This window comes from Physcomitrium patens, chromosome 24, assembly GCF_059467195.1.
Source record: "Physcomitrium patens ecotype Gransden chromosome 24, ASM5946719v1, whole genome shotgun sequence".
Lineage (NCBI taxonomy): Eukaryota > Viridiplantae > Streptophyta > Bryopsida > Funariales > Funariaceae > Physcomitrium > Physcomitrium patens.
Window position 1 is genome coordinate 13,804,913 of NC_143433.1, and position 19,430 is coordinate 13,824,342.

Sequence of the window (19,430 nt, forward strand, 5' to 3'; positions counted from 1 at the left end):
TCAAAACTTCATTGACTAAATAATACACCTAAATACTATAAGAAATAAAAAAAAGCAGATAAGAATCTTGAAATTTGTGGGTGGAACAATAGTAGTGGGTCTGTTCATAAGTCAATCACAATGGTGCAAAATTGTTATATATATATATATATATATATACATATATACACACATGTTTATTAAGGTATTGAAGAAATTTTAATTTTAATTTTAATTTTTTTTTTCCTCTTCAAAGCAGCCACATCTTTTTATATTGTTACATTTTTTTTTGCAAAATTATACATACATTATTGTAATCCAAGTGATTAAATATATTTTGACATGCATATTTATACATGGGAATTGTTAGGTGAACACCCCTTTTTAGTACTATGCACCCTATATACATACACAATAAAACTATTATTTATACTAAAAGAATTTAGGATAAATTTATATTAAAAGATTTGTGTGCAATGGCTTATAATTTTATTCTTTTCTTTTCTTTTTGTTGATTAATTTTACAAAAAATTAAAATATATGTCATATAATTTATTATTTACTTGAAAAAATTATTAATTTTATTTATAGAAATTTATGGGAAAAAAATATTTATAAAATTTTATATTTTTTAATTTTTAATTTTTTCATATATAAAAAAAATATATACAAAGACAAAGTTTTAAAAAGAGTATGAGATGAATGATTTGGGAGAACTTCACTATTGCTTTGGAGTAGAGTTTGTACTAAAAATAGCATTACAATGAGTTAAAGTAAGTGCACTAATGAAGTGTTGAAACAATTCAACATAGAGGAGTGCAAGCCCATTGGAACACTATTGGAAGCCAATTTGAAGTTAATGAAGCTCACAAATGTGTATGTAGGTACATTTCATAAGGATATCTTTGATGTTAGCAGTTTTATATACATAGATATATGTATATAAATACACACAACATACATTCATATTATAGAAGCATATCAAAACCAACATTAAATGATTGTTTGTATAAATTCAAACATAAATTTGTAAAGTCAAGTATTTCTTATGTTGTCAAATACATTAGTAATGTATTGGAAGAATTACTTTGATCACAACAGATTAATTGTTTTATGTATGTAATAAAAGTATTACAATGATACTTACAACTAAGTCCCACTTTAGCTGTTAATTTTCTCAAAGGAACACTATAACTGCCCAGTTTTTCTTGCAGTATGATTGGCTTCGCTGTTATCACACTTTAAGGAACCATTAGCTTACAATTATTTTTTCCAACAAAAACTTCTCACAAAATCTTTGCAATCAACATGCATACATATATATATATATATATATACATATTTACACACATCAGATTGTAATCCTGTGCAATTTAAGTATATTAAATGTCTCACTGTGCTTGAAAACAAATATTAAACATATATGGGTCATGCATTTGATGTATAGAAAGTATGGATTTGATACAAAAACTCCATCTTTCACATAGATGGTTGGTTAAAGGAAAAGAAAAGCAAAGGAACTCTAATGATTCTGAGGAAAAAAGTAGGAGAATGTATGTATGTATGTATATATATATATATATTTGGATTCATTATGTACTTGCTTTTGTTGCCAAAATACAAATTTAAATGTGAGGGAACAATAAAAGTCTTGTGATAGCACAAACTTTATGTTTATGGGTCACGTGCTAAATAGATGATTTCACTTGGCCCAATAAAAATAGCCAGACTAAAAAGTTTTTGTTTTTAAAAAGAAATATAATACTTTAAATATAATTTAAAATCATGGATGGAAATACAAAATGAGAAGATGAATCCCAAATGGCCCATTTCAACACAATGGAAAGGACTTAAAGCTTCAAACCATGTTTGCCAGTTTGCATTGATGGGTTCAACTTAAAATACTTTTAAACAAATTTCATAGAACCAAGGGTTGTTTAATACAAACTACATGTTTCGTTTTTCATTTTGGATGGAAAATCTTAGTATGATACTTTTACTTTTACTTTTACTTTTTTGTTGTTAAGTATCTAAGACTCATACATTTAAGAATCCAAACATAGTTTATGTCCAATAAAACCAAATCAACTCCTATATATCATAATTAAATGATAACCTTTGGAATTGAAGAAATGGTATTTCTCATCCTCAATCAAAATTCAGTAATAATATAAGTAAATTATGTTTAAAAAAAAACCAGGAATTAACCAGAATCTTTATGATAAAAAAAAACGTATTGCATCTTGGCATCCATGATTTTTGCATGCTTTTATTTATTTCATATTATTTTTCATTCACATCTATGGTACATGTAATTCTAATTTAGAAAACGTGCTTATGAAAATGCAGCAGCCTAAAATTTAATTTTACTTTTTTATTGATGTTTATCAGAGGTTGTGATTTATCAACCATCTTAGCACATTTGGCTCTTTTTTCTAAAATTCTTTAATTGGTAACATTGAATTTAAGAATAAAAATGAAAAACAGTAGAAACCTTCACTACCATATACACATACTTAAAATTTGCTTGTATATCAACTAAATGTGGCGCCCTTCTTTCCTCCTTTACTCTTTCAACCTCCTTCATCTCTACCTTTATCCCCTTTATAACTTTCTTTAGAATTTTCTTTAAAATTAAAATTGTATTTTTTACATTTAGTATTTTCAACTTTCTAAATAAAAAAATCCTCTTTACTTGAATTTCTTTAATCCTTCCATCTATTATTAATACAACTTAATTTTTTGTTATTATTATTATTATTATTATTATTATTGTATTTGGTGATTCTTCCCAATCAACCTTATTGAATCTGATTTTATTTATTTAATTGATTTTCAAAATTAACACTAGCAAAGTCTCAAATGAATCACAAATATGAACATAAAAACTTAGGTATACATTCAAATATATATATATTTGAACATGTATATTCATATATATGCACATACAAAGTTCATTTTCTAGGCCAAAATTTCTCCATCAATTGTTTTAATACTGGACACAATAATAGAAATAAAAAAGGAAAGATAAAAGAATAAAAAGAAGGGAAATCCAATTTTTGACCAGAATTTATCTGTTCAACGGCATTCCTTTTTCCCCCAAAAGTTATGAGAACATTCACAATTAAGAACACTCTCTCTATCATCATCATCAGATGCCAATAAGCCCATGATCTCATTGATTTGGAGTAAAAACAATTATATATATATATATATATATATATATCCATATATTGACATTGGGTTTGTGAGTTAATACTCACACAAATTAAAATGGTCCAATAGAAACCAGTGATATACTTTACGAACTGACATGACACACTGTCAGCTGGTCCCATTTTTCAAAGCACTGTTAGTTTCATGAGTTGCATGAATTCAATGAATGCTACATGTTAGCATGACACTATAGTTTACTTACTTATCTATTTATTTATTTATATTTGTGTATAAATTAGAATATTTTTCCTTCCATATTCATTGATATATATATATATATATATATTCAAACAATCAGCTTTACAGGTTTCAACTAATAATGTGTTTGTACTTGAAACCACTCATTTTTTTTTGCTACCTTGACTTATTTTTTGTTTCGTTTTATTCTAAAGTATCATATTTATGATAATGGTAGTTCTGATATATATATATATATATATATACTCAAACACACGAGTGGAAACCCTTCCATTGGGCACTACAACCTTTGGCACATTCGATCATTCCCTCACTCATCCATGCCTCTTTGTTCCCATGTTCCCTGGTTCTGATGTTCCCTCGTTCCCTTGATTTATCTTTCCTAAGTTCTTTGGTTCCCATAATCCTCAAGTTCCATGCGTTCCTTGCGTTTCCTTCTTCACAACCAATCAAAAGGCTTCTCTGTCTCTTTGTGTTATATCCAAACTGTCTTATATAGATATAAAAATATATGACCCAGTTTGCTGATTGAGTTTTTTTTTTTGTTTTTGTTTTTCATAATACATTTTGATGCACATTTCGTTGTATACTTGAATTCCTATCAACATTTCAATTGTATGATTAACTTCTGCCAATCATCACCAACATTTTTTTTAATGTTTTTTTGCATCTTCCTCATCAATGGTATGATAAAAAATTATTTTCCCGCGTTAACCAATTGATAACCACAGTGAAAATTAGCACAGGTACATGCACAGAATTTTATAACATATTAGTATAATTATTATTCTAATTCAAGGAATTCCCAAGCCAAAGACAGGAACTATGGTACTCATCCTCGTTCTCAACGGGATCCCCTCCACCGTCGCATCGTCAGTGCCACATAGGCAGAAAGGCTTGATGAGGGTGGCGGGGTCACCCCCACCCCCGGTCACCTCCCTCGCGCCGAATACCGCTCCATTTACGAGGCCGGTGTGTTTCAAAATGTGTTTGTTTGTGTGTATGTATATATATATAGATATATATGAAAGAATCTGCCGTTTCTCTATCTTCCACGATATCTCGTCGTTTTCGTCGTGTTCGTCGATGCGATTATAGCACTGGAAGTGCGTGGCTCGCTCTGTCGAGAGTGAAGCATTTGGCCATAACGCCACAACTCACAATGGGAATCTTCATCGCCGTTCTAACACACATACAGGCACACACACACACACAAACATACACTCTCGTTGCTACTGACTCAGCCCAGATTTTGCAAGGTTTGCATTCAGAGACGGCATTGTTGTTCACGGAGAGTCCCTGCCTGTATCCACAATTTGCATCTCTTCTGTACTGTGCCGAGAGAGTATGAAGTTGGTTCTCGGCGGTCTGTAACTTTGAAGTGCGAGATGGTGGGTCTGTTTTCGAAGGCAGCTTGATTGTGTGTGCATGTTGCCCGAATTTGGACATGAGGCTTTGATGTTGATTCCGATCTCTGAAGGAACGGGCTCCTTTTTCGTGTGTGTGTGTTTTTTTTAAAAAAATTGGAAATCATGAGCTCAACGCATGGGGTGGAGTGAGGTTGTCTGTGAGAATAGACTGAATGGGTGCGTTGAGCGTGAGAGAGTTGAGCGAATTGACATCGTCTCATGGATAGGTGCTGCCTGGCTGGGAGATCAGGGATGCAGATGCACCATTGTTTGAACTTCGTGGGATTTCTTTCGTAGCTAACCTAAACAGCCGAATGGATGCTTTCATGTCTTGCTAAGCAGCATTGAAGGTTATCACCTGTGCCGGCAATGATTTTGCTACGACCATTGAACCCTTATGTCAACTTTCGGTGAGTTTTCGGGTTTGATGGAGCGATGAAAAGGTTTGTTGCTGAGAATACAGAACTTGGGATTTCGAAGTTCACGAGGAACTTAAAGGATATAGTAACTTGAGATTTGACGACAGCGTGAGAGTATGAGGAAGGTAAACTATTGTTATTACCTGCATCTTGAGATAGTTTGGTAGATGACTGCATCAGCATCTTAGATGTAAGCGCATGCGAAGTTGATGAAATGTGGGTATCAATGCTCAGGCTTCTTCAATCCAGTGGATATTGTTAAGCCCTCGGCTGCATTGTCCTTGCCTTCCGAGACACTCCCACTTTTACACAGATTGCTGTGGGAGCATTTTGTACCAGGTGCTCTTTATCTGTGCTTGACTACGTACAGGTAATAAGCCCTTGTTGGGTGAGAATGAAAGTGTGCGTTCTCATGTTACTATGATCAACAATGTTAGAGCAAACATTCTGACAAGAATTAAGGATGCTCCTGATGCTCCGGTTCGGGGATCGGTTTTTGCCCGCGTGCACTTAAAAAGATAGACGCTGTAGCTGTGAGGGCCATTTCTACACGGGAACCTGCTGCAGAAAGCTGTGACTAGTATGCGGAGATTTTTTGCCTTCTTTGTTATCACTATGAGGGTCTTCAAGGATTCAGGATATTGTATATATTCATTCTATACTAAGTTTATACAACGGCCAGGGTGACGTGACTTCGAAAACTGTTTGAAATAAAACTAGCAACAGCATATAAGTCGGGATACATCCTCTAATGCGATACCGAGGTCGATGCAAGTTGAAAGCATGGTGGAGCTTTAGTAAAGTACCTGAAGTTCCTCCAGGTTTTCAGTCTTCAATTCAGTAATCGTAACCCACATTTGCCAATGTATTAATTTCTCTCCAAATTCACGAATAATTGTACTTATTTTTATATTACTTTCATATTTGTTACAGATCCCCTGCCTTAATCGCTCTGCAGGTATGGCCAAACCATCATTTTGTTCCAAGGCCTTTATACCTCTGCTTTATGACTTCAATCTGTGTTTCGTTGTACATTCGCGTGAGGTACTAACAAGTTAAATTGTAGCTGAGAAGTCAAAGCAGAGCAGTCACAGACCCGACAATGATGAGCACAGCATGTTTTGTTATGATCCACATTGCTGCACCAGATGAATCGCCTCACCACGAAATTACCCTTGAGACAAGTCCCATGATGTGCTATCACGTGCCTACATCAAGATAAGCAAACTGTGTGGGAAGGAATCACGCTGCTGCAATCGTGCCTTTTCATCACCATGAATCTGTAGCGGGAAAGAAAGGGATCAACCTTCTGAATGCGCAGGCGGTATTCTATCCCGTTCGTACTCCAGGTTGGGTGAAGAACGCATATCCACATTCGACATCTTCAAATGTAGAGCACACTGTTGCGCTGCTGCATTGTCCTTCACCTCTCTCGTTGAAATAACCACTACTGCGCAGAAGATGATCCGTATCCACACAATTCAGTACAACCCTTATTGCTCATCAATAAAAACCTTGATGGGTTTTTTTGATAGCGATTTCTCTGTACGAAGTCAGAAAAAAATTCGTCTGTGAATGGTTGACATTAGGCTGCGTTTGTCTAAAAAGCTCACAGTTTATATCAATTCTCAAAACTTTTGAGACCATATTTCACATTTTTTGCTATGGAAAATACTAAATTTACACATATAATCGTCTTATTGCAAAAGCTTGCATGTGTAACATTTTTTTAAAATTAAAATCATTGTACACTTATAATTCCTTTGCGATCTGACAACAATTCTTATGTTTTTCAATCTAATGTTTCACAACATAAAATGGACCCAAGGCTTCTTTGTACTAGAATTTGAAACTGATTTGAAATAAAGGCAAGGATTAATGTACTCCCATCATTGGTAAATGAGCTGGAAATAGTGTATGAGCTTTAAACTTTAAAAAAAATAAAGGAATTCTAAAATCAGGCTGAAGTTCATCATTTCGCACACACTAAATACAGTACAAGACTTGATATGAAGTCAAAATATTTATAAATGTTCCATCAACTTTCAGCTTTGGAATCTTCCTTGGAATTATGTCGAGGTAAAACCCTTCTCCATCGGGAGTTTGATCTAAATCTGCTTCTGCTTTGAATCGACCAAGCCGTCCTCAGATGGGAGAACATCGCCGGATAGTATAGAAAACAGGTTTGTTGTTTATCGTTATGTTTTGACGGAATATTTCAGCCAGCTGCCTGTGAGTTCACTGCCTTCTCCAGTACTAGACTTTTCAGTTTTTAGTTTTATTTCGCCACCAATTGGACGTTAAGGGCCTGTGTTTGCTATGATGACACAATCCCGGATTCTTTCAGATTGCTTGTTTCTATGCAGATTCCATGACTTCCTCATTGCTATAATTAGCGATTAGACAATTCGTAAGTAAAAGCTCCAAAAGACGAAATTCATCTGATAGTGCCGTAAAAGGCAACAATCAATGCGGAATTACAGAGTGGAACCAACGTCAGAAATTGGGGGCAAAAAGGGAAATAAAGATTAAAAAAGAAGAAGAAGAGTCAGCTCTCCAAAATGCAAACCAATTCCATGCAATCGCATGAAACGGGTAGAGAAGTTACAGCGAGAGCGAAATGCTCAAAGTACTAAGCACTCACTGTTCACATATTTGGACAATAGCAGCAGCAGGCACTCATTGGCTGACATCGTACGGAAGGTAGGAACATGACCGATCACCTTATACATGATACCAGTCGGGGACATGGAATGGTACCGAACTCGTACCTCATTTATGGAACCCAGAATGGTACCTACAAATACCACGGAAGAATTTCAATCACTCTTCTAGATTCTACGGCGATGCACAGCCCGCAGTGAGGCTACGATCTCTCACATCATACAACCTGGCTGCAGTCGAAGGCATTAATCTGCAAACCGGACATCGGTGGCGACAATTCTTGCTCTCGCAGTCGAAACTCAAACATACAACCATGCTCAAATCCACCACCAGCCCACCTCAAATAAGAACATGATCTTCCGTCGGCAAGGCCAATCAACTCACACACGCACACACCCTCACCCCTCTACCCACATTATCCTCCTACAAGCGAACGAGGAAAAATCTCCGACACCATGCACCGCATGAAGAGAAACGAGGAGAAATCCACGAGCTCCTCAGAACATGAGGAAGCAACCGGAACACACACACACACACAAACCGGAAACAAACGTAAGGTTAAGTTGGGTAGGTCATTGTCAGGGGGGGAGGGTGAAGAACCTAAACATAGCCGATCCATCTTAGAGAGTATGCAAGCAATCTTCGTCGGTGGGTCGCAGGCAGGGCAGGGCAGGAAGGAAGGAAGGATGGCAAGGTGGGGAGGTACGAGAACTGCACTGACGTGTCATGATCAGGAAGAAGAGTGTGGGAGAGCTTGGTAATGATGCCGAGAGTGCAGGACTCGCACGGGTATGCGGAGGAGGGAGGGAAACGGGGATGGGCAGGACCAGGAGAAGACGAAGACCAAGGAGATGGTGTTGCCGCAGGGCGGGAATTCCAAATTCCGGAACAGCCGGGCGCATTTTAGGTCGCCGCGACTAGAGAGAGAGAGAGTGCGGTGAGAGAGAGAGGGGCATAAGCAGTGGTAGTAGTAACAGTAATCTTAGTAGCAGTAGCAGTAGGGGGTGGGGGAGAAGGGCGGGAATCCACCCATCGTCCACTTTCCACGTCTTCTTCTTCGACACACCGAGGGCGGTGTAATGATTCTCGAGCCGAGGTGGGACGAAGCGAGTCGAGGAGGAGAGGAGAGGTGAGCGCAGACGGAGGAGCTGGAATCACTTTACTTGGGTCACAACACACACACACACACAAACACACACAGTTGTAGTAGTAGTAGTAGTATTACTACTCCCTCCCTTTTCCCTCCTATATTCCCTTGTTACCACTAAAACAGCAAACCCAGAGAGGGAGAGAGAGAGAGAGAGAGGTTTCACCCTCCCTTCCCCCTTCCTCTGCCTCCAACCGTGAGCATTTTGAACTTGCGGTGTGGTGGTGAGGAGGGCGGGCGCCAGCGTGTGTGAGGTTTTGGTTTCGCCCCGGAAGGCACTGGCTTGTCGCCGTGTCCATCTTCAGGACGGATTAGAGCTAGATCACGACTTGCGGAATCCGAGATTGTTGCTAGAGGCGGGCATTCTTTTTCGTGGGGGGTCCATGCTGTTGTCGCCTCGGTGTGGTGGATGTTGTCTGGTGTGACTTGAAACCGAGGGGCCGAGGGATTTGTTTCGTGGGAGAATATTTATGGCTGTTGTCGCGTCACCGAGGCGCTATTGCTGCTTGTTAGCGGAAAGCGGTGCTTACTTTGGTGCTCTGGCTTGAAGGTAGAACAGGGATCCTTGTGGGAAGGGGTTGGAGGTGTTTCTTTTCCTGGGGTTTCCCGAACGTTTGGAAGACAAGTGACTGGTTCGAGGGGAGCGGAAGTCGTAGTTTTTGTTTTTTTTGGGTAGGGGGAGGAAGAATTTTGGAACGGGCTCGAGATGGCTGAGCTACCAGAGGTGGAGGCGGCCAAAAGGCTGGTGAACTGCCACTGCCTTGGGGCGACGATAGTGAAGGCCATTGTGGACAACGACACTAAAGTTATCGATGGAGTGACGCCGGCTGTGCTCCAGGAAACTCTGACGGGTAAAAAGATTGTAAGCGCCCTTCGAGAGGGCAAGCATATTTGGCTGCAACTCGATTCTCGTCCGTGGCCCTCCTACCAGTTCGGTGAGTGCCTCCTGAACTTTGTTACTATCGATCCTTTTTCTCTGTTTTGTTCTTGTTTGTGTTTTTATTTTTGTCGTAATCGCTTTTTGTTGTTGTTTTTTTGAGCAGCATTATTTAAGTCCTTCAGATATGGGTAGAAGTTCTCATCACTTGTTTTTATGGCCTATCATACTTAGTATTCCGTGCTAGTAGAGGAGACTCTAATGAGGATGGCTCTTACAGCCTGCTTAACTATTCAACTTTTTATATTTTGGTGAATGAAGCTCTCGCTTTCTATGGCCGAGGTGCAATGTGTGTTAAGCCAAAAGCCTTGTTTGCTCTTATTCTTGGCGTTCTTCCAGTACAGAACTTTTGCTCTCGTATCTTGCTGATGGACGTTACTGTGCAGACACGAGCAGTGCGTTCATTGTCAAGGGTGCCAAGGGCTCACAGTATAGGAGGTAAGTACGATTCATTCTGTGTTCTGAATAAGCTGTTACGCCACTTTTCCTGAAACTGCACTGTAGGAACATATGGGGTTTGGTGCGTCGATGCCGAGTGTAAACTTTTCAATTTCTTTTAGTCCAGTGTAGCGAGCCAGGACTGAATAGAAAAGCGAACAATATAAACAGAACACGAGTATTCCAAATAGACGCCTTTTTCAGCACAAGTTGCCTTTGGACACTGTTACATACAGGTGATCGAATTGACTAAGGATTTCAGATTTCTTGGGACTCACTAGAGTTCTTGAGTTAATTGGTCTATTGGGAGACATGAGATCTGATTCTCTTAACTTGTATATCAGGGGGGAACGTTTAATAGGGTGTCAGCTAATTTCGAGGAATCGTATCTAGTGTTTTTCGGTCTTACATGCTTTTATCGCACCTAAGTCTGGTCACTAGAATGAGCGTATTCGATTGAATGTTGCAGCCCCAAAGTGAGCGACGAAGAAGAAGCGTTTCCGACAACTCACTCGAAAGTACTTTTGCAGGTGTGCATTCCTTACCTCTTCTGTTATCTAATAATTTGGAAGCGAATTGTTTGTGCGTGCGTGCGTTGGAGAGAGAGAGAGAGAGAGAGAGAGAGAGAGAGAGCTAGAGAGAGAGAGATTCACCTACGTTTCAATAATGCCAATGGATGTTTTTGTCTGCCCACGTCACTCTAGCGGATCTGACTTAGCCCTTTAACCCAGCCTGTCGCAATTAGAAGCGTTGACATTCGTTGTTTAGGTTGTTCTGTCGTGCCGGCGTCGGCCTTTTGGAATGAGGTTTTTGTTGGCCTTTACCCTCAATAAGTCTATCTGTCTGTTTAAAATGCATAATCTAGAATCTAGTCACAGAATACGATATTCCTGTAACTCGAACAATTTGAGATCTGAAATGAAGCAAATGATGTTTCAGATCATTGCTATTGTACATGTTTGGAGTTGGTAGTTTTGAATGAGATATTGATGGTTGTGGATGTATTGTATTATCATTATTCCTGTGAATGTTGTTCATTTTAGTACGATGTCACACGTGAGTCAGTATTGTATTCTAGTAGGGTGCTGTGTGTTGTGCCCTTTCAATTCTTTCAATATCCATGTTCGAAAATCATGGTTTGAGTCCTACAGTTGTGAGTATGTTGGTGGTGTTGGGTTAATGACACGTTTAGAGTTTGCTGGTGGAATTCAGCTGGACAACGGAGTGGAGGTGGCATTTACTGACAAACTTCGCTTTGGCCGCGTACGCCTCCTTGATAATGTACGTGTTCTTAAACCTTTATGTCAAGTTTGTTTCCCCTGCCGAAGTTGTGGCCTTCATATGGATAAAGCACTTTTTCTTCGTAAACTTTAGTTCTTTGATTTGTGTACTATATCATACTTTGCGTAGAGTACAGAGTAAAGACTTATCATGATTGTTTCTTGACATGAATTTTGCAGCCTTCGATAGCGCCGCCCATTTCCGAGCTAGGATTCGATGCCTATCTTGAGCTTCCAAATGCGGAGCAGTTTACTGAAGCATTGAAAACCAAGAAAGGATCTGTGAAAGCTCTTCTTCTTGATCAGGTACTGGACAGCAGTGAAAATTTTGTAAGATAGTTGCTGACTTTTAAGAACTTCGAGAGATGATCTATATCACATCTTTTTTACTCGTTTTCCCCTTCTCAGTTTTGTTTTTGTTTGTTTTGTTTGGGCGCGCGCGCGCGTGTGCAATCTTGGTATTGAAGAAGAGTTTGTGGGAGTGTGTCTGTGATTGCAGAGTTTTCTTTCAGGCATAGGAAATTGGGTGGGAGATGAAGTGCTGTTTCAGGTATGTTTCTATACTCCTCTAACCTGGTAGTATTTTTAATTTTATATTGGAGATTTCCTCGGGTCATATTTAAGACACATTTGCTGTGCCTCACTCTGAGCCATGTCAGCTTTGTCGTTCCTGGAGATCATGATAATGTGGCGGTGCCATGATAACAGTTCTCATGTCATGAGCGTGTACCATGCTAACAGATGCGAAGGCCTCTCTATGAATTACTTCAATATCTTGTATATGTGTGGTGTAGTATTCTTCATGAAGGGGAGTTTGTAACATAACCTCTGTAAAGTGCTTTGATCTTACTATTTAAATAATTTTCTCGTAGGCAAAAATACATCCTGAACAGTCGGTTAATTCATTGACGGAGGAGCAAGTTGCCAAATTACACACAGCCATCAGGGAGGTATGTGCTCAGCTGAAAGCAATCAAATTGTTTGCAGTGAGCTATGATTAGATTGATTTTTAATTGTTATAGATTAATTATGTTTGTACCCTGCAGTTTTGTTGCATTCAAGTGTGTTGCTCTTCACCTTTCGTTATTAAACGCATCAGCTTTACTGTGAAGGATCACCCGTATGGATTTCTGCATGATAGTTGTGTCCGGAACCCGAACACCTGAAGTGTGCCTATGTAATATTACTCTGATGCTATTTGTATTCTTTTAGACCAACTGATTTTAGCTGTCGCTGGTTTACACTGGGGAATTGACTGAAGGTTTTGGATAAGGCGGTTTCCGTTGATGGAGATAAGGAGCAATATCCTCGAAGTTGGCTTTGTCATCATCTTGGGGACAAGAAGCTTGGAATGATTGATGGTATACGAGCAATTTTTATTCCATGCCTGATTGCCGTCTGAGAGTAGTATTAGTAGTGAATAGTTGTCGCCACCTCCTGGAATGTTACCACTCTTTCGTTCTTCAATGTAAGCTATGTATTTTATTCCATCTCTGATTCTTGCAGGAAATCAGATTGAGACGATAAGCTTCAGCGGAAGGGTAAGTGGTTTTTTATTTAACCGTAAAGCGCTTGGTCTTAATCTCAGTATCCTCAGCTGATGTGGATTGTAACTTCAAGTTCGAAATCTTTTCTAGATTTGCTAACAAGTTAAGTGATTGTTCCAGACGTCAGTATTCGTTCCCAACATACAGAAGTATACTGGACCTGAGCTGAAAGGTGCTAAGACGAGTCAAGCTATTGACGAGGATGCGGTGACAGACCCTGATTCCGACGGTGAGAATGTAGAGGAAGTCACCGAAGGGTCAGCAGCTGAAAAAGGGGCGAGCGGGGTGAAAACGGGCGTCACCGAAACACCGAAGCGTGGCAGGGGAAGACCTCCGAAAAACAAAGGCGACAGCTCAGCTAAGAGTCATGCGACCGCCAGTCCTGCTGCGGCTCCAGGAGCAAAGAAGCGGGGTAGACCTCCGAAGCTGAAAACTCCCTCTCGCGCTAGCGATGGAGAGGAAGGTGGAAAGGATAGTGAGCCTGCCAAACGAAGAGGCCGACCTCCGAAGGCAAAAACAGATGCTTCTAAGGAATCAGTCAGCAAGTCTTCGGAAGAGGCTCCTGCCTCGGGAGGCAAGGGTGGCAAGCCGGCTGCAGGTGAAGCTGATCTAGCTAGTCCTCTAACCCCGAAACGCAGGGGTAGGCCACCGAAGGCTAAACCTGAAGCTGCAGAAGAGGTGGAAGTTGCGAAGAAGGCCAAAGTAGAGGAGGCTGGTGCTACACCAAAGCGTAGAGGTCGGCCTCCGAAGGTTAAATCTGAAGCTGAGGGTGAAGATGACTCGGTAGAGGCTCAAACACAGTTTGCCGAAGCCGCCGCTACGACGCCAACGCCGAAGAAGAGAGGCCGTCCACCAAAGGCGAAATCGTCCAGCTGACAAATTTGATATCTTTTTAGATGCAGCCTTTTGACTAGCTAGGTTGTCATTTTAAAGTGGCTCTTTGCTGGTGAAGTGTGCATGTTTATTTACTGGTGCATTGACTCTTCCAGCTCAATTTTGCTGTATTTGTTGTTGCTCACACCCGTAGTGTAGTGGACATTTGTTGTTGCACACATCGAGTTGTAGACGTTCTATATTGTAATCAGTGACAGTGTTGAGAGTTTTATCTACTTGTGTTTTTTCGTGCCTTCATTTTTCTTCTGCAAATCCACACATCTCAGGTATTGTTGATCAAACGTGTACTAGAGGGGGATTATTGTTTCTGGGCCTGTCTTGATCCTTCTTCTTCCGTTGTTATCTACCAAGTGCGTCTATTGGTCACAGAACACGCACTTTATCTTAACTGAAGCCTTCACATGGTGTGAAACTCAAAAACAAACTTGGGTCATGATGCGATATTCAAGGTGAGGTAACTGGTTATGCAAGATATTCCTTTGGACATACTGTAACGAGGTTGTAACATCTAGGTAGGAATTGTGAAGATTCCGCGACCCTGGACTGAGACATGGAGTAACAACTCAAAGAAATCCCTGTTTACACCTGCCAAATGTCCGTGGGGAAAGAGCGAGCTTTGTGAAAATCAAGCAGAACTGGTAGGAACGCTTGTCGGAGACCAGGAAAGAACTAGACCTTTCGAGTCCATAACTGTAACGAATACAACTCTGTCTTATATTGGCTTCCCCTTCGGCTCTGTCCTGCCCTTCACGACGGACCTTATTCTAACCACAACTGCAACTATCTGTGCTCGCCCAGACGTTCTGTCATAGTCGATTACTTCCAAATTTGATCTGGCCTTGATTGCTCTCAACACCTTCGAAAGATAGCTCTACAGTTGCGAAGCTTACATAGAATTCTGACTGAGCTGGGGTGTTTGAAATTACCGCAGCCCAGATATTCCTCTGGCATCCTCGAATTTGTACAATATGGTGATGCAGCTTGGTGTGTGTGAAGAATTCGATGACCACTACTCAGGGACGATGCGCGTGTGCCGGAACCGCGGGAATGGTGGTGGATCTTCAATTTCAAGAGGCTACAACAATGATTTCCAGCAATCCGACATTGATCTCTTGCTACGTGCTGCTTCGGTTCATTGACGACGCCATTACCATGGTCAGGTGAGAGTCTACCTTCGAAATGATGCAGCAGAAGCTCCTATCTACTAGTGCTGGAAGCTGAACCTTGTTTGCATCATCGCAACAGTGTTAACAAATCTTATTTGTAACAGATTAGCCTCTAAGATACAGCTCAAGGTTGAGCTGCTCATTTGTGTTTATTGCGTCGCATCTGATGAAGGGTTTGACTTACAGAGCTCTGCAACACGTTACAGTTCGGCTAATGACAAAGCTGGAGGATAGGAAGTGTACCTTCCCTTACAGTGTAAGTTCTCCCCTCGTATCATTCTGAGCCCAACGCTCTGTTTCGCTTGTCCATGAGTGTCCATGTTAGCGCTGGAGTGATGACGCGAAAACTGCTTTGGGCGAGGGAAGCTCAGGATTTGTATGAAAAGCTCCGATGGCACTCCGCTTGCTACTGGAAGTGGCAGGCTGCAGAGAGTTCCAAGTTTCTGGAGTTGCAGCAAGAAGTAGTGGACTCCACTAAGGCTCTCTGCTACTTTTTCCTTGAAGTAAGACTTGCTATACATCATTTCTTACTGAGCGTAAAAATTCCCTCATAATCGCGTAGTTTGTCCTCCCGAGCTCGTGTACTCCACTTCGCAATTTTTGATCCTCGAGGTATGCCCAACTTAGGCTGCAATAGATTTTATCATTGCTCAGACGTGGTCGCAGTCGTGTTTACTTATGGTTTTCGGTTGTGATGAGATTGTTGCTGGCTCTGATCAGTTCTCTAGGGCACACACGGAGGGTGCTGGGATCTTCCCCAGGAAAGTCGTGCCCACTGGTCGCAAGTTCTTCCTTGGTGGCAACTGGAAGTGCAACGGAACTCAAGACTCGATCAAAAAGCTTGTGGATGACCTCAACGAGGTCGAGTTCGAGGAAGATGTAGAAATCGTCGTCTGTCCTCCTTTCCTGTACATCCACCAAGTGCTAGAAACTCTAACCAAGAGAATCGATGTGGCCGCCCAAAACTGCTGGACTGGCAAAGGAGGTGCAATTACAGGAGAGATTTGTGCTGATCAGCTGGTCGATGTGGGCGTGAAGTGGGTAGTGTTGGGACATGCTGAGCGCAGACACTTCATGGGGGAGACGAATTCCATGGTCTCTCGCAAAGCCGCGTATGCATTGTCTCGAGGTTTGGGTGTGATCATCACTGTAGGGGATCGAATCTCACAAACGGCGTTGTGTGCGACCAGCTTCAAGCGTTGGTCAGCAAAGTCCCGGACTGGATCCAAGTGGTGCTGGCTTATGAACCCGTATGGGCTGTTGGTACTGGCAAATCATGCACTCCCGAGCAAGCGCAAGAGGTTCACTTTTCTATGCGTGAGTGGATTAGAAAGAATATCTCGGAGGATGTGGCCTCCTACGTGAGGATCATTTATGGGGGCTCTGTCTCCTCATCTACTTGCAATGGCCTTGCGAGGCAGCCTGATATTGATGGGTTCTTCGTCGGCAGCGCTGCTTTGAATACTAAAGAGTTCGTTGCCATCGCTAACTCTGTCAAAACTAAGGAGGTCTGTCATAGGTTTATCAACTCTCTTCCCAAACTTTTCTCTTCTTTGGTATTTAATACGCTTTTGATCACGCAAGTTCTCATTCTTTTTTAAAAAACACGCTCTGGATTTGTCTGGATTTATCTAGTCAGTACTTTTTACTGATCAGGTTGAAAATTTCCGGTTTTTGAGTCCAGAATAAATTTTTTGTAGTAGAGGAGATGGAGGCACTAGGCGAAGAGCCGGAGCCGCCCTGGCACGAGTTTTTGAATTCTCTCATAAAGGAGGTCTGGTTAGAGCAAGGACTTCATTGAAAAATGTTGAATACATTGGCAAGTTTCAGTTTGTGTTCTGGTGAATGTTATTTAGGCATGGTTGCAGGGGATTTTTTTGACAGTAGCCTATTTGTAAATTGAAAATGAATGTGGGTACTGGAAGGATGACAGATTCGAGCGCTGGCTATGAAGCGATTCTCTACTTCGATGCATGAGCAAGAAATAGTGGACGCATACTATGGAAAACTTGTAACACAGTTTGAGATGGTACAGCTCTATGACTGTTTGAAAAGTCTAAGTCACTTCATTTAAAAATGGATGCCGCTGTCGTAATATATTAGGTCTTTTCATTATCTGGAAGAAAGGTTAGCTCCATTATTGAGCTCTTGAGTTTTTACAGTAAGAATCGATCGGTGAACACTCAGATGACACGCATGCCAGTGATTGTCGGCATAATCACAGGCAACCTTTCATCACAAAGAAGTAGAGGAGCAACTAGCTTCTGCAAGAGCTGAACACAAAGTAGAATACAATGAGTACTTGGATGCTGAGATGGAAATTGTTCGTAAGTTCCTCTGACGTCTCTACTGCTACACCTGTGACTTGTGTCATCAGTAAAGTGATGGTAATTGGTGTCACCGTTAGACTTACTGTTTGTTCCATGGCTGATTAGATGAAAGAGGAACTGACGTGTGTGTGCAATCAAGTATAGAAAATCATGTGAATTGCGAGGGACATGGCATGGGTTTGAAGGGAACACTGAGGCATCTACATTGGAAGGAGCGCGTTTGGAAAAGAAACTTGTGGATGATTTTCAAGCTCTTGAGAATCAGGAGTTCGATACTTTTAATTCTGAGGTAAGAACATCTCCACTACACAGTGAAGATATTGGGTTAATCAAATACTCGGTATCATAAATCTTATGTCGCGAATGCACCAGAACCTTTGTTTTTACTTCTGTTGAGATTCAAGCAAATTCTGACGTTCCACAGAAATTTCTCTGGGTAGTGCTCGTGATGCTTTCCCGTTTTGAATTGAAACTATCACTCAAAAGAATCCCCTCAGAAAATTTTCTTGGCAAATCTGTATGATCATCGATAGACATATGTGTGCTCAAATTCAATGCCATAACCAACAACACGAATTTTTCACGTTGAGCAAGTCTACTAGATCGAAACAGGAAAATCACATCCATGTGTAAATGATGCTAAAGCTGTTGCTGTTGGAAGTGGCAGTACTCGGTTCTTATAAAGGAGAACGAAGAAGTAGAAGAGGAGCTGTTGAGTACACAAGTGATGTTTTCATTCATGACGAAATTGAAGTGTTATTTCTTTGCAAACTGCTTTGTCACTTCTGTATGCTTCTGCTGGGAACTGCTTCTTCCAGTTATTAAATCGGACTTGCCACCTTGGTGTCCATATTGTCTGCATTATCTACTTCTCTTCCAATATTTCGGTTAACCCATCCTGCTTATTACAAATCAATCTAGATTACAAGTGGATGAGTTAGTTGACGGAGGATTAGACTTCGATGCCAAATGCCTCTAGCATAGGCACTCTTCTCCGACTCACTACTATTGAGGTACTGGACTGGGGACAGAATCTCAGTTTTAAATGGGAGCTTCAACAAATGGGTAAGAAAAGCCAAAGCGTAGAAGAAGTTGCCGAACTAATGCGGGTATCAGAAAACAACACCAAATTGAAAACTGTAGAACTTGCGGAAATTAGGGTAAATCCACGAAGATTATCACCAGCATTAACCTTCCATTATGTATAATTTTGGGTCCGCTTGAACTGGAGGTGAGACCTCAAACTGATTTACAGTTTTGCCACAGTTTTTGACAACATAGAATTTTTCTCTTTATCAAAAGATCAAGGTGGATATTAAAAAACATAAAAAATGAACGTTTGCAGGAAAAGAAGAGAGAAAAATGGCTGCCATGGTACACAGCATGTCGGATTCAACGATACTGGAAACGATTAAATATCGAGAGAAATAATGGCGTCGATCCTTAAGGGCCGAAAGTACGAATGGCTGATTTCCATTTTGGATGCACATTTTGTATACCACGTTAGCATTTGCTCGGTAAGGGGTCTTGTTGCTATGCTGATTTCGGTACAATCCAAATACTAGGCAAGAGCTAACATGGCGTTGTCTTGATCACAGAAAGTCACAATAGGCAAAAAGGGGGGCAAATCGGATAAAAATGTCCCAAAAGGACTAAAAGGACAAAAATAGGCAATCATCCGAATGAGCTCAGGTGTGCAGGTAAAGCGATTCTGCCGACTATCACAGATATGAGTTGGCCCCGTCGTGCTTTTGTGTTACGGTAAAACGGCTAGCTTATCAAAGTGCAAATTATAACCCACCCATG

The 19,430-nt window shown here is 40.6% G+C and overlaps 1 protein-coding gene and 1 pseudogene across 2 annotated transcripts; both read left to right on the forward strand.

Moving 5' to 3' along the window:
- Positions 1-8,718: 8,718 nt before the first annotated feature.
- LOC112276680 (formamidopyrimidine-DNA glycosylase) lies at positions 8,719-14,343 on the forward strand. Its single transcript, XM_024508220.2, has 10 exons — positions 8,719-9,967; positions 10,356-10,407; positions 10,877-10,937; positions 11,620-11,688; positions 11,868-11,993; positions 12,187-12,237; positions 12,560-12,637; positions 12,949-13,048; positions 13,194-13,228; positions 13,355-14,343. Exons 1-10 carry the CDS (start codon positions 9,739-9,741, stop codon positions 14,108-14,110), a joined length of 1,557 nt encoding a protein of 518 aa, XP_024363988.1. The 5' UTR covers positions 8,719-9,738; the 3' UTR covers positions 14,111-14,343.
- Positions 14,344-14,481: 138 nt separating this feature from the next.
- Positions 14,482-18,856, forward strand: LOC112276678 (uncharacterized; annotated as a pseudogene). The gene is made up of 9 exons (XR_016500785.1): positions 14,482-15,288; positions 15,481-15,550; positions 15,666-15,797; positions 16,015-16,802; positions 16,979-17,068; positions 17,228-17,323; positions 17,519-17,621; positions 17,810-17,913; positions 18,286-18,856. The product of XR_016500785.1 is annotated as an uncharacterized LOC112276678 (transcript).
- Positions 18,857-19,430: the final 574 nt, after the last annotated feature.

What these genes read in the sequence shown, in the direction of transcription:
- LOC112276680 (XM_024508220.2), top strand. Translation starts at nt 9,739, where the DNA reads ATGGCTGAGCTACCAGAGGTGGAGGCGGCCAAAAGGCTGGTGAACTGC. An exon ending in ACTCGAAAGTACTTTTGCAG is followed by an intron (nt 10,938 to 11,619) that starts GTGTGCATTCCT and finishes GGTGGAATTCAG; the next exon opens with CTGGACAACGGAGTGGAGGT. An exon ending in AAGCTCTTCTTCTTGATCAG is followed by an intron (nt 11,994 to 12,186) that starts GTACTGGACAGC and finishes CTGTGATTGCAG; the next exon opens with AGTTTTCTTTCAGGCATAGG.